A 13,638-nucleotide genomic window follows, 5' to 3' on the forward strand; every position below is an offset into this window, starting at 1 on the left:
TCGGAGCTGTAGCTGCCAGCCTATGCCAGAGCCACAGCAACGCCAGATCCGGGCTGCATCTTCAACCTACACCACAGCTAATGGCAACGCTAGATCTTTAGCCCACTGAGTGAGGCCAGGGATCGAACCCACAACCTCATTGTTCCTAGTCGGATTCGTTTCCTCTGCGCCATGACGGGAACTCCCCCATTTTAAAATGTTGTTATATAAGGTATAAGGCAAGACAAGGGTCCATTTCACTTTTCTGATAACTCATTAAGTTTTTAAAGAAAAATATTTACTTGGAGTACCCACTGTGATGTAGAGGGTTAATGATCCAGCTTGTGTCTGTGGCATTGCTGGTTCAATCCCTTGCCCAGCACAGCAAGTTAAGGGGCATTTCTGCAGCTGTGGCTTTTCATTCCATGTGTTTTGGGTACAGCCAAAAAAGGGAAAACAAAAGTAAAAAAAAGGTGTTTACTGCCTTGCCTTATTGAGATGTAAATATATAAAGCTATACATGTGATGTTATTAAGGTTTTGCTGAGATTTGTAAGATTTTATGCCTTTTAATTTTGCATGCTTTCATGTTTTTATTGCTAATTATTGTGAGTTTAATCATTGCTTTAGTATGAAATACACCCTTTGAGTGAAGATTTTTCTTCAATATTTAGATAATTTCCTTTAATAAAATCATTGCATTAGTAAAAAATTATATAACTTAAAGTTTTGTTTAAAGTGTTATAGATTTCTAAATTAAGTCCATTGGGATATTAGACTATCCAGCTTAACTTTGTATATTCTGTTTCTTTGATATTTTGTATTTTTGTCCTTTTTTGACTGGTGTAAGCTCAGACTAATATCTGGGCTTCTCTTAATGTGCATATGCCTTTAAACATTCTCTTTAAAATTACCCACATATAAAATGCAATTAGAGTCGTGTACTTCTGACTAAGAAAGATTTCACTTTGTTATATTGTTATATTGGTAATGGCAGAATAAGAATAAACAAGGACTAAATTTGAAATTTTATGCTTTGACTACTATCTTAAGGGAATAGTGTCCATTCTAAATTTGTTACAGCTGGAGTTTCTGTTGTGGCTTAGCGGAGGCAAATCTGGCTAGTATCCATAAGGACACAGGTTCAATCCCTGGCCTCACTCAGTGGGTTAAGAATCCGGCGTTGCTGTGAGCTGTGGTGTGGGTTGCAGGCTTGGCTAGAATCTGCTGTTGCTATGGCTGTGGCGTAGGCCAGCAGCTATGGCTCCAATTCAACCCTGAGCCTGGGAACCTCCATATGCCGCAGGTGCAGCCCTAAAAAGACAAAAATAAATAAATAAATTAAATAAAAAATAAATTAATAAAGATATCACAGCTGTTTGTTGAAAAGTACTTGTCCACGCTCTTAGAAGATTTAGAACTTTAGTCTGGAAAAATAATTTTGTTTTCTCAGCCCTATTTTAGAATTAGAAATTTCTATTACAGGGCTTCCTGTGTGGCTCACAGCATAACTACTCAGCTTTGCTTCTACCATAGCTATGGCTCAACCCCGGGCTTGGGAACTTGCTGCAGGCATGGGGGCGTGGATTGCCATTGCATAAAACCATATAGCAGTTTTGAAAGTTTTTACAATTCTAGTCTTGGGATTCCTTGGTGGCCTAGTGGTTAAGGATTTGGCTTTGTCACTGCTGTGGCTTAGGCGTTTTTTTTTTTTGTCTTTGTTTTTTCCTTTCCTTATTAAGGACACACCTTGGCATATGGAAGTTCCCAGGCTAGGGGTTGAATCAGAGCTGCAGCTGAGGCCTACACCACAACCACAGCACTATGGGATACTTAACCTATTGAGTGAAACCAGGGATCGAACCTGCATCTACATGGATACTAGCCAGGTCTGTAACCTGCTGAGCCACAATGGGAACTCTCAGCTGTGGCTTAGTTTGATATCTAGCCCAGGAACTTCTGTATGCTGCAGGCATGGCCTAAAAAAGATGGCATCATAACCAAAGTTTCCCTATATCTGTAGATTCTCTAAAAGGATAAATTGATCAATAAAAGTTTTTATGCTAGTAGGTTTTTAACCAGAACCTGAGCAACATTTGCAACCTCCACCACAGTTGCAGCAGTGCTGGTCTTTTTAACCCACTGAGCCACATTGGAACATCTCTGATAGTTTTTTTGGGAACACAACTTTTATTTATTTATTTAGCCATGCCTGCAGCATGCAGAAGTTTCTGGGCCAGGGATCAAACCTGAGCCACAGGATTGACAATGCCAGATCATTAAACCTCTAGGCCACCAGGGAACTCTTAGAACACAACTTTTTAAAATGCTTTGTTGAGGTGTAATTGATTGTAAACATCACATATTGAACAATTTGATGAGTTTGGATGTATATACACATCCATGAAACCATCATACAATCAAAATAGCAAACATAACCAACATACCAAAAGGTCTCCTAGTGTCCTTTTGTAAGTACTCCTTGCTACACTTGCTACTCCGCCATTTCTCAGTAAGTACTGGTCTCCTCTTGTAGATTAGTATGCATTTTGTGGAATTTAGTATAGATGACAATTCTGATAGTATTTTAGATAAAGAGCCATTTCTAGTATAATTTTTTTTCTAATAGGTAAAATATAGACCTGTGTTTGTGATATCGATTTTATTTTATTGGCTTAGAACAGCCTTTTTCTTTTCTTTTCTTTTTTGTCTTTTTGCCTTTTCTAGGGCCACTCCCTCTGCATATGGAGGTTCCCAGGCTAGGGTAATAGGCGCTGTAGCTGCTGGTCTATGCCAGAGCCACAGCAACTCGGGATCGGAGCCGCGTCTGCAATCTACACCACAGCTCACGACAACACCAGATCCTTAACCCACTGAGCAAGGCCAGAGATCGAACCCGCAACCTCATGGTTCCTAATCGGATTCATTAAGCACTGAGCCACGACGGTAACTCCAGAACAGCCTTTTTCAATTAGCTTAAGCTATAATGCACTAAAGCAGTATTATGCAAACATTAGTTTGCATCATAATCACTTGGAGTAACTCTTAAACCACTCTAGAGTTTCTGATTTAGTAGATAAAGGACGAGGCCAAGAATTTTCATTTCTTACAAGTTCCCAGGTGATGATGTTTCTGGTTGAGGAAACCACACTTTGTGAGATACATTTCTTTAAAACATTCATTGTTGGTAATAAATTAACTTTTTTTCTAAGCATCTAGGATGGTACAATTTCCTTGGAGAAATTGAGAAAATATTCAGTAATTTTCTTTGTTCAGTGGTTAAAATGAGGAACCCAGTTGAAAAAGACTGCTTGGGAGGTATCTAATTTGTGTGGTAAAATGGACATGTAGTATAATAATCCTCAGTGTTTAAAATGTTTCACTACTAGGTGTTCCCGTCGTGGCTCAGCAAAAACGAATCTGGTTAGGATCCAAGAGGACACAGGTTTGATCCCTGGCCTTGCTCAGTGGGTTAAGAATCCGGTATTGCTGTGGCTGTGGTGTAGGCTGGTGGCTACAGCTCCAAATTGACCCCTAGCCTGCTAACCTCCATATGCTGAGGGTATGCTCTAAACGACAAAAGACCAAAAAAAAGAAAAATTAAATAAAATGTTTCACTATTGGAGTTCCCATTGTGGCTCAGCTGTAATGAACCCTACTAGTATCCATGAGGTCGAAGGTTCAATACCTGGCCTCACTTAGTGGGTCAAAGAATCCAGTGTTGCTGTGAGCTGTGGTGCAGGTCGAAGACAAGGCTTGGATCCTGTGTGGCTGTAGCTGTGGTGTGGCCTAGCACCTAGAGCTCCAATTCGACCCCTAGCCTGGGAACTTCAGTATGCCTTGGGTCTGGCCCTAAAAAGACATGCGCGCATACACAGGCGTGTGAGTAAGACAAATAAATTTCACTATTCTGCTGTTTCAGTATTTAATGAATTAATTTATACATTAAGGAAAAAACTTTCTCCTTTTAGACCATTTATAGAATGATTTTAGGCTTTCTTTTTTGTTTTCAGGGTTGCACCTGCAGCATATGGAGGTTCCCAGGCTAGGGGTCTAATCGGAGCTGTTGCCGCCGGCCTACGCCACAGCCACAGCAACTCGGGATCTGAGCTGCGTCTTTGACCTACACCATAGCTCACGGCAACGCTGGATCCTTAACCCACTGAGCATGGCCAGGGATCAAATCCGCAACTCCGCGATTCCTAGTTAGATTCGTTTCCACTGCGCCACGACGGGAACTCTTCGTTTTTTATTTTTAAACATTATTTTATTTTTCATTTTACAGCAAAACCTGCAGCATATGGAAGTTCCCAGGCTAGGGGTCGAAGTGGATCTGCAGCTGCAGGCCTAAATTGCAACCACAGCAATGCCAGATTTGAGCTGTGTCTGCAATCCATGCTGTAGTTTGCAGAAACGTTGGGTCCTTAATCCACTGAGCGAGGCCAGGGAGTAAACCCACATCCTCATGGAAACTATCTTGGGTTCTTAACCCCCTGAACCACAATGGGAACTCTTAGGCTTTCTTTTAAATAAAGATTTTTTATTGGAGTTTAGTTGCTGTACCTTTTTTGGAGGAGGGGGCACACCTGCGGCATATGGAGGTTCCCAGGTTAGGAGTCAAATCAGAATTGCATCTGCCGGCCTATACCACAGCAACACAAGATCTGAGCTGCCTCTTTGACCTACACCACAGCTCACAGCAATGCCTGATCATTAACCCACTGACCAAAGCCAAGGATCGAATTTGCATCCTCTTGGATACTAGTCGAGTTGCCACAGCTGAGCCACCAACAGGAACTCCAGTATGGTATTATTTAAGTTACAGTTGTACAGTATAGTGATTCACATGTTTTAAAAGTTATATTCCATTATAGTGATTAGAAAATATTGACTATATTCCCCATGTTGTACAATACATCCTTATAGCTTATTTTATACGGTAGTTACATCTTAAATCCCCACTCCTATATTGCCCCTCCTCCCTTCTCTCTCCCTGCTAGTAACAACTAGTTTGTTGTTCTCTTTGGGTCTGCTGCTTTTTTTTGTTATATTCAGTAGTTCGTTGTAGACTCTGCATTTGTCTTTCTTTGTCTGACTTATTTCACTTAGTGTATGCCCTTTAAGTGATTTTAGGCTTTCTTGAAAGTAAAGGAGATTTGTTTGATGTGTCTTGTTTTTAGAGTGTGACAGAAAGGAAGTTTCACATGTAGTTTATCACTGTATTTTAAAGTTATGTCTATAGAAATGGATAAGTCAGTCGATAAAGGCTGACCAAAAGTAGGTTGTCAACAATAAGAAAAAACTAAGCCAATTAAGGGCAGTTTGCCTTGTCTTAAGAAGTAGACTCATTCATTGTAAAGAAAAAAAAATGGTATATAATTATAAATTTCTAAGACTATTTTTTTTAGCTTCAGTAGTTTTCATGTTTTATTTAGAAAATGTCTTTGTTTTTATCATCCATACTCTTGTTAACTGGAATATCTTCCTATTTTGAATTTAGGGCAGCAGCAATGACTCTGCGCACAGTATTATTGTCATTGCAAGCACTACTGGCAGCTGCAGAACCAGATGATCCACAAGATGCAGTAGTAGCGAATCAGGTAAGGCAGCTGCTTTTGAAGGCCGTTCTTTTTCTTATCTGTGACTCTCTAGTGGTTTATAGTGTTAACAGATAAATATCCTCCTGTTGAAACTAAATCTTGAAATGGTTTCCTTTCTTGCTGTCAGATTATTAGGTGTAATAAGGAAGACGCGTAATTCCTGTCGTGGCTCAGTGGTTAACAAACCTGACTAGTAACCATGAGGTTGTGGTTCGATCCCTGGCCTCGCTCAGAGGGTTAAGGATCCGGCGTTGTTGTGAGCTGTGGTGTAGGTCACAGACATGGTTCGGATCCTGTGTTGCTGTGGCTGTGGCATAGGCCAGCAGCTGCAGCTCAAGTTCAACCCCTAGCCTGGGAACCTCCATACACCACAGGTGGGGCCCTAAAAAAAATAATAAAATAAGGAAGACCTAATTTAGTGATTTTTTTTTTTTAACATACTAGTTTAATTTGGTATATGGTAGATGCTTTTTTACTAGCATATTATGTAATTTTTAAGCACACAATGTTAAGTGAATTACAGTGAACACTTAACCCACCATCTAGATCCTATGGTTCACATTTTACTTCATGTGATTTACCATGTGTGTAGCCATTTATCTGTCTCTTAATTGTGTGATCATCCTTCCCTGATGATAATGTTAACTAGCTCCAGCTATGGCACCAAAGTGGCATAGTGAAGGTTATCAAGGACCTTGTAATTGTCAAATGGAACAAATATTTTTCAGTTCTGATCTTTTTTTTGCGGGAGGCTGCATCCATGACATAAGTTCCCAGGCTAGAGGTCGAATCAGAGTTGTAGCCGACAGCCTACACCATTGCCACAGCAACACTAGATCTGAGCCACGTCGCAGCCTACACTCCAGCTCACGGCAGTGCCAGATCCTTAACCTACTGAGCGGGGCCAGGGACTGAACCCACGTCTCATTGGTATTAGTCAGGTTCGTTACCACTGGGCCACAATCGGAACTCCTTCAGTTCTGACCTTGATTCCAAACCACAAGTCAGCAAATTACAGCTAGACTGACTGTAAATAATATTTTCTTGGAGTTCCCATTTTGACTCAGTGGTAATGAACCTGACTAGTTAGCCATGAAGGCTCGGGTTTGATCCCTGGCCTCGCTTAGTGGGTTAAGGATCCAGTGTTGCTGTGAGCTGTGGTGTAGCTTGCAGACTCTGCTTGGATCTGGCATTGCTGTGGCTGTGGCATTGCTGGTAGCTTACAGCTCTGATTCAATCCCTAGCCTGGGAACTTCCATGTGCCACAGGTGTGGCCCTAAAAAGACAACAACAAAAAAGTATCATTTATTAAAACACAGAGACCCACCTTTGTTTATAGCTTCAAGTGGCAGAGCTGAATGATTATGACAGAAACAGTATAGTCTGAAAGCCTGAAATAATAATTATCTAGTCCTTTAAGAAAGTTTATCAACTCGGAGTTCCACCGTGGCTCAGTGGTTAACGAATCCAACTAGGAACCGTGAGGTTGCAGGTTCGATCCCTGGCCTTGCTTAGTGGGTTAAGGATCCAGCGTTGCTATGACGTGTAGGTCGCAGACGTGGCTTGGATCCCTTGTTGCTGTGGCTCTGGCATAGACTGGCGGCTATAGCGCCAATTAGACCCCTAACCTGGGAACCTCCACATGCTGCGGGAGCGGCCCTGGGAAAGGCAAAAAGACAAAAACAAACAAAAAAAGAAAGTTTATCAACTCATATTCTAAGCCATTAGGATTTATTGAATCTTGTTTTATTTTTGTTTTTAATCTAGAAATATTATCTTGCATTCTGAAATGCTACTACTACCTTCTTCTCTTACTGTCTTTATAGTTGGGATTTTTCCCTCTTAGTTCCTACAATGATTTCTTTTCCCTTTTAAATATGCATTCCCGGAGTTCCCGTCGTGGCGCAGTGGTTAACGAATCCGACTAGGAACCATGAGGTTGCAGGTTTAGTCCCTGCCCTTGCTCAGTGGGTTACCTATCCGGCGTTGCCGTGAGCTGTGGTGTAGGTTGCAGACGCGTCTTGGATCCCGCGTTGCTGTGGCTCTGGCGTAGGCCGGTGGCTCCAGCTCCGATTCAACCCCTAGCCTGGGAACCTCCATATGCCGCGGGAGCGGCCCAAGAAATAGCAACAACAACAACAACAACAATAACAACAACAACAAAAAAAGACCAAAAAATAAATAAATAAATATGCATTCCCTGTTCTTATATTGCTTCTTTTAGTTTCCACTATGTACTCTTACTTGGATGATCACATCCATATTGATGTTACCCCCTACCTCTATGTTGATGTAATGTTCAAGCTTGACCTCTCTCCTGAGCCCAAGAGCATGTTTGAAACTGAATAGCTCTATATAAATGTTCCATGGATACCTTAGTATATAACATTACTAAAACTGAATGGAGAATCTTTTTTTTTTCCTAATTTTTTAGAATTTTTTTGTCTTTTTGCCTTTTCTAGGGCTGCTCCCGCAGCATATGGAGGTGCCCAGGCTAGGGGTCTAATCGGAGCTGTAGCCACTGACCTACGCCAGAGCCACAGCAACGCAGGATCCAAGCCGCATCTGTGGCCTACACCACAGCTCATGGCAATGCCGGATCCTTAACCCACTGAAGGAGGCCAGGGATGGAACCCACAACCTCATGGTTCCTAGTCAGATTTGTTAACCACTGAAGCCACGATGGGAACTCCCTCAGTGGAGAGTCTTAAACTCTATAAACGTGTCCATCCTTATGTAGTATAATCAGTTTAGTTATATGTCCAAGTCATAGACTTGGAGTACTTCTCAGTTTCTTTTCTCTTGTATTCCAGTATCTGTCATACTACTACTCTGATTTCTTTAGTTCACATGTTTTAAAGGAGTTCCCATTGTGGCTTAGCAGGTTAAGAACCTAACTAGTACCCATGAGGATGCAGGTTGAGTCCCTGGCTTTATTCTGTAGGTTCAGGAACCAGTGTTGCCCCAAGCTTGTGGGTGTGGCTTGGATCTGGCATTGCTGTGGTGGTGGTGTAGGTTAGCAGTTGTGGCTCCGATTTGACTCCTGTCCTGGGAACTTCGATATGCTGTGGGTGCGGCCCTAAAAAGAAAAAAAAAAATTTCTCATTTGCTCTGATGGAGTTCCCTACCTCAGCCTCTTCTTTCCTTCATCTTCTATACTAACAGCAGTTAGCTTTATAAAGTGTAAATCTTATTTCTCTTTATTACTAAAAACCTATTAGTAGCTCTACTGTTACCTACTTGGTAAGTCTAAATTGTTTAGTTTGAAGAGTTCCTCCATGATTTAAATTATCTGTAAACCCAGTTTCACCTCCTGAATTTTTCTTGTACCTGAAACTCATGCTGTTCAAGATGGTGTTCATCCCTACATGTCATTTCACCCGATCTGCCGTGTTTCCTCTGCCTGAGGAGAGCTTTCCTCTTAGAAACTTCTTCCTTTCCTTTGAAAAGCTGTTCACTCTCTGTTTTATGTATATCTTTGTTCATCTGTTCTGCTATTACTTGTTTTTGAGTGCTTAGAATTACAGTTTAACATGTTATTCATTCATTTTTTGATGGAAGAATGACTTCAGCCCTAGCTTCATTTTCTTGTTAAGTTCTGAGCTTCGCAGGTTGGGGTTCGACTCAAAGTTTTTTCCTAGCTGTATTCAATAATTTGACTTATTTCTTTTTTAATAATGGTAGAGACTGGATTTATCATTTTAATATATAATAATATTTTATATAATAATATAAAATATTTTAATTTTTAATATATAATAATATTCAGTGCATATAAAACATCTGAAAAAGAACTTTTTTTTTTTTTTTTGGTCTTTTTGTTGTTGTTGTTGTTGCTATTTCTTGGGCCGCTCCCGCGGCATATGGAGGTTCCCAGGCTAGGGGTTGAATCGGAGCTGGAGCCACCAGCCTACGCCAGAACCACAGCAACGCGGGATCCGAGACACATCTGCAACCTACACCACAGCTCAAGGCAACGCTGGATCGTTAACCCACTGAGCAAGGGCAGGGACCGAACCCGCAACCTCATGGTTCCTAGTCGGATTCGTTAACCACTGCGCCACGACGGGAACTCCTGAAAAAGAACTATTAAAGTGAATTGAACAGTTATTTTAAATTTATACTTTGCTTTATTAAGAAATGGTGGTCCCAGAATATTTGAGAATAAATTTACCTCTTTCCAATGCATATAATAAGTCTTAGCTTTTAAAAAGTACTCTATGATGAGTTCATAAACATCTCAAAACATGTGCTATAAGTTAGGATTTTGCATATGAGATTTTCTTGAGTCACTGTACAACAAACAGCAAAGCCTAGTTCTGTCCTAGCCTGAACTGTGATTAAAACAAAAGTTGGTCACATTTATTAGTTAATTCCACGTAATTTTAGAAGCTAGTAATTCTGGTTAGTTGTATGTTTGCCAGCACAAAGTGATCGGAGACATCTCTAATTACTCCATTTAAGTATTAGTTTTCTGCTCCTTTGTTGAAATTGGACAAAAATTGTCTTTGTTTTTCTTCCACTGATGCAACTTGTGAATCACAGTTTCAGATCAGTCTTTTCTTGAGTGACAGTTTATTTGCAATGGAACATGAATCACTCATATTTTAAATGTCTATTAATTTACATTTTATTTTGAAAAATCAGGTTTTTAGGCGTAAGAGATGAGCTACTATATATTTAATATTATAACTGTATTATCATGTCAATCAATTTTTTTTTCTCATGTAGTACAAACAAAATCCTGAAATGTTCAAACAAACAGCTCGACTTTGGGCACATGTGTATGCTGGAGCACCAGTTTCTAGTCCAGAATACACCAAAAAAATAGAAAACTTATGTGCTATGGGCTTTGATAGGGTAAGTACCATAAACGCATGTTAATTTTTATACATTCCTTAATTTTAACTTATTGCTGCAAATCCTTGGCTGACAAAAAAAGTGTCTCAAAAATAATCTGGAGTTTCCATTGTGGCGCGGTGGAAACAAATCCAACTAGTATCCATGAAGGTGCAGTTTTAATCCCTGGCCTCACTCAGTGGGCTAAGGATCCAGCATTGCTGTGGCTGTGGTGTAGGCCAGCAGCTGTAGCTCCTATTCGACCCATAGCCTGAGAACTTCCATATGACTTGGGTGCACCTCTTTAAAAAGAAAAAACCTCTAAATCTAATTTTGATAAACTAACTTTCTGTTAATAAAAGTAGTGACGTTTCTTTTCCTTTTGCTCATTCCTGTCATTGATTTTAGAAGGTTTTTATGCACTGTAAGTACAAGGCAACTTAAAAATGAAAAAAACAAGTGTGATTTCTCAATCGAAAGACAGTGAGTGATGCAGTACTTTAAAAGTATTTTCTTGAAATTTGATTTTTTTTTTTTTTTGTCCCCTTTTCCTTTCTACAGAATGCGGTAATAGTGGCCTTGTCTTCAAAATCATGGGATGTAGAGACTGCAACAGAATTGCTTCTGAGTAACTGAGACATAGAGCTGCTGATATAGTCAAGCTTGCCCCTTCTTGAGGAGCATCAATATCTGTTATTTTTAGGATTCTGCATAGATATCTTTTAAACTGGCATTCTTGCCTAATGATGTTATCTAGGCACCATTGGAGACTGAAAAAAAAATTTCATGCTCTGTAAATAAAGCTAATTAAACGTCTGTGTAAATTTAAAAAGGGGAAATACTTTTTTTCTTACTTAATAGTGTAAAAATTATTTGAGCTAAGCTAAAACCATGGAAAAAACATGCTACTTTAGTGTTTAGCAGTGTACCAAGACTAAGCAAGAATTTGCTTCAGGATTTCATTGAATAATTAAGATAATATTTTGAGTGTGTCAGGGCCATTCAAATTGTTGGTGTTGCATCACAGCTACCTTAACTGTTTTTTAACATGGATCCTCTGTGCCTGTGAATTTACTTGCATGCTTGTACTTGACTTCTTAGGATGGGTAGCTGAAAAGACCACCATTTTAAGCATTTGAGAATTCTTAAATATGCGTTTTATCCAGAATTGAAGATGGTGACCTATTCAGAGCCTTTTTGTCCTTGTCAATAGACTGGGACACCATATCTATTTTTTCCTTCTTAACCACCCACAGCTAATATTCTAATAGTAAATTTTTCTTTATTTGGTGGGGAAATATGCAGAGGGATAGTATCCCTTGCTCCATTTTTAGGATGTCCATTTGGAATGTTCTGTCACAGATCTTCACTCTTAAAACTTTCCTATGTAAGTAAATAATAATGTAAAAATGGAGCTGCCAGTTTTCTTTCTTTTACAAAAACAGTAAGTACTCGATGTTGCAGTATTTCCAGATTTAATGAAAGAACACAACTTAGTTTTTCAGTGAATTTAACATCTTTCTATTTTTAAACTGATGAAATTTTTCTTTGGTAACTTGCAAGGATGAAATCACCTGTTTGCAGTTTTTTTAAGCCTAATTTTGGCTTTATGGAGATTGCTTTATTGGTTACTTTAAAAGTCACCCTTGCTTGCATTTCCCCCTATTTGACACATGAAAGCTGTGTTGGGTGTTTTACTGTACATACTTCAAATGCACATAGGAATAGAAGTGTGTTATAAATCTAGCTTTCTTTATGATGTTTCTGATAATATTGAGAATTGAAAACTTTACCTTCTCTTGTACATAGTCAGACTTTCTATACGTATTAAAGTTACATTTCATTCTAAGTTCAAAAGTTTGAAAATTATTAGTTTTGCAAGCTCAAACACTAATGTGACCATTTTATGAAGGGTGAAATGGATTTGTGTAGACAGTTCTAAACATAGAAATACAGTTACTAAATATTCAGGACCAATGCGAAATAACAAGAATGTAATGGAATTAGAATGAATTAAAGTAAGGTTGTATATTGAAAGTCATATTATAAAAGGTTTGCTTTTTTCAAGTGTTATTTATCTGAAATTATAATGGTTAAGTGTTTGGAAACAAGTTTTGAACCATAAATTCAGCATAATTTCATTTGACTTCTCATTAATCTTAGAAGCAATAAAAGAACCATTATTAAATATGTTGTAATGTTAAGATGTGAAGGTTCTTCCAAAAACTTGTAAGGCTTTCCTAATCAATAGTAAACTCTTGTAGTTGATATTATTGCATACTAAATACAAGTTGCTGTTCTTTTCCCCTATATATTTGCTTAAGTATAAATTTCTTTATACAATCATTTCCTTTAATTGTTGTAATTTAGTTACTTTCTAAAGATGCCAAAGGAAACAGATTTTTTTCTTTATTTATTTTAAATAGTTAAAACCCTGTACTTTTCTTTATGTTTTTGAAGTAAGGTTGAAATTGTGTGAAAATGTGGACAGCTTTGTTCCATTGTTGATTAGAATTAATTTTTTTTTTTTTAGTGGAGGGTGGCATGGTAATATTAGTAATATTTGGATTATTTTAAATATCAAACACTTCTACCCAGTTTACTATTTGCCTATAGTAATGTTATCAGGGTATATTTAATTGTCCTGTGGTTTGACAGATGAGAGAGAACTCAGAAGTTACTAAAGGTCAAGCATTACATACTTTGCTCTTGGAGGCAGCTATACCTTCCTTGCCTGTGACTTTTATGCACATTAGCCCCTTAGGCTATACTCATCTAACTACAGTTTAACATCACCAGTGCCCAGGAAATGGAAAAGTACAATATTTGGTATGAGAGGTTTTCCATAGGATTTTTCATGTCAAAAATTTACCTCGTTTACATTTAATGTATCATCTCTTTCCTTTCTGGTACATTTCCCACTGTCATCTTCTGTTGTTTTTTTCATATTTTTCTACAGGTAGATTTATTTCCACAAACATAGAAATAAAGACAATTGCTTTTTTTCTGTGGTCTTGTATATGTTTGGAAAAAGGACACTAAAAGTACAGGTCTAGGGAAAGGAGGGTGCCCTGGTGGAAATTATTTTTATAATTCTCAATCTTTTGTGATTTGTCAGTTGTAAAGGCCTCAAAAATTGTGGTTAAAATATATATAGTTTTATCCCTTTTAGGGCAGACAGATTTGCTACAAGTCACTGATACTTTAAAAGGCTTCTAACG

The 13,638-nt window shown here is 38.6% G+C and overlaps 1 protein-coding gene across 3 annotated transcripts in view; it reads left to right on the top strand.

Annotated features, from left to right (window-relative positions):
* The window catches only part of UBE2K (ubiquitin conjugating enzyme E2 K), a 73,902-nt gene extending 60,478 nt beyond the window's left edge, over positions 1-13,424 (top strand). For 2 of the 3 annotated variants that reach the window (XM_013978606.2, XM_021100521.1), the window contains 3 exons: positions 5,479-5,578; positions 10,310-10,438; positions 10,979-13,424. In XM_013978606.2, coding sequence (XP_013834060.1) covers positions 5,489-5,578; positions 10,310-10,438; positions 10,979-11,053 — 294 coding nt within the window. In that variant the 5' untranslated portion in view covers positions 5,479-5,488 and the 3' untranslated portion in view covers positions 11,054-13,424. The remainder of the gene's footprint in view (positions 1-5,478; positions 5,579-10,309; positions 10,439-10,978) is intronic. The other variant, NM_001078671.1, reaches the window with a different exon arrangement.

The sequence above is a fragment of the Sus scrofa genome, chromosome 8, assembly GCF_000003025.6.
Source record: "Sus scrofa isolate TJ Tabasco breed Duroc chromosome 8, Sscrofa11.1, whole genome shotgun sequence".
NCBI lineage: Eukaryota > Metazoa > Chordata > Mammalia > Artiodactyla > Suidae > Sus > Sus scrofa.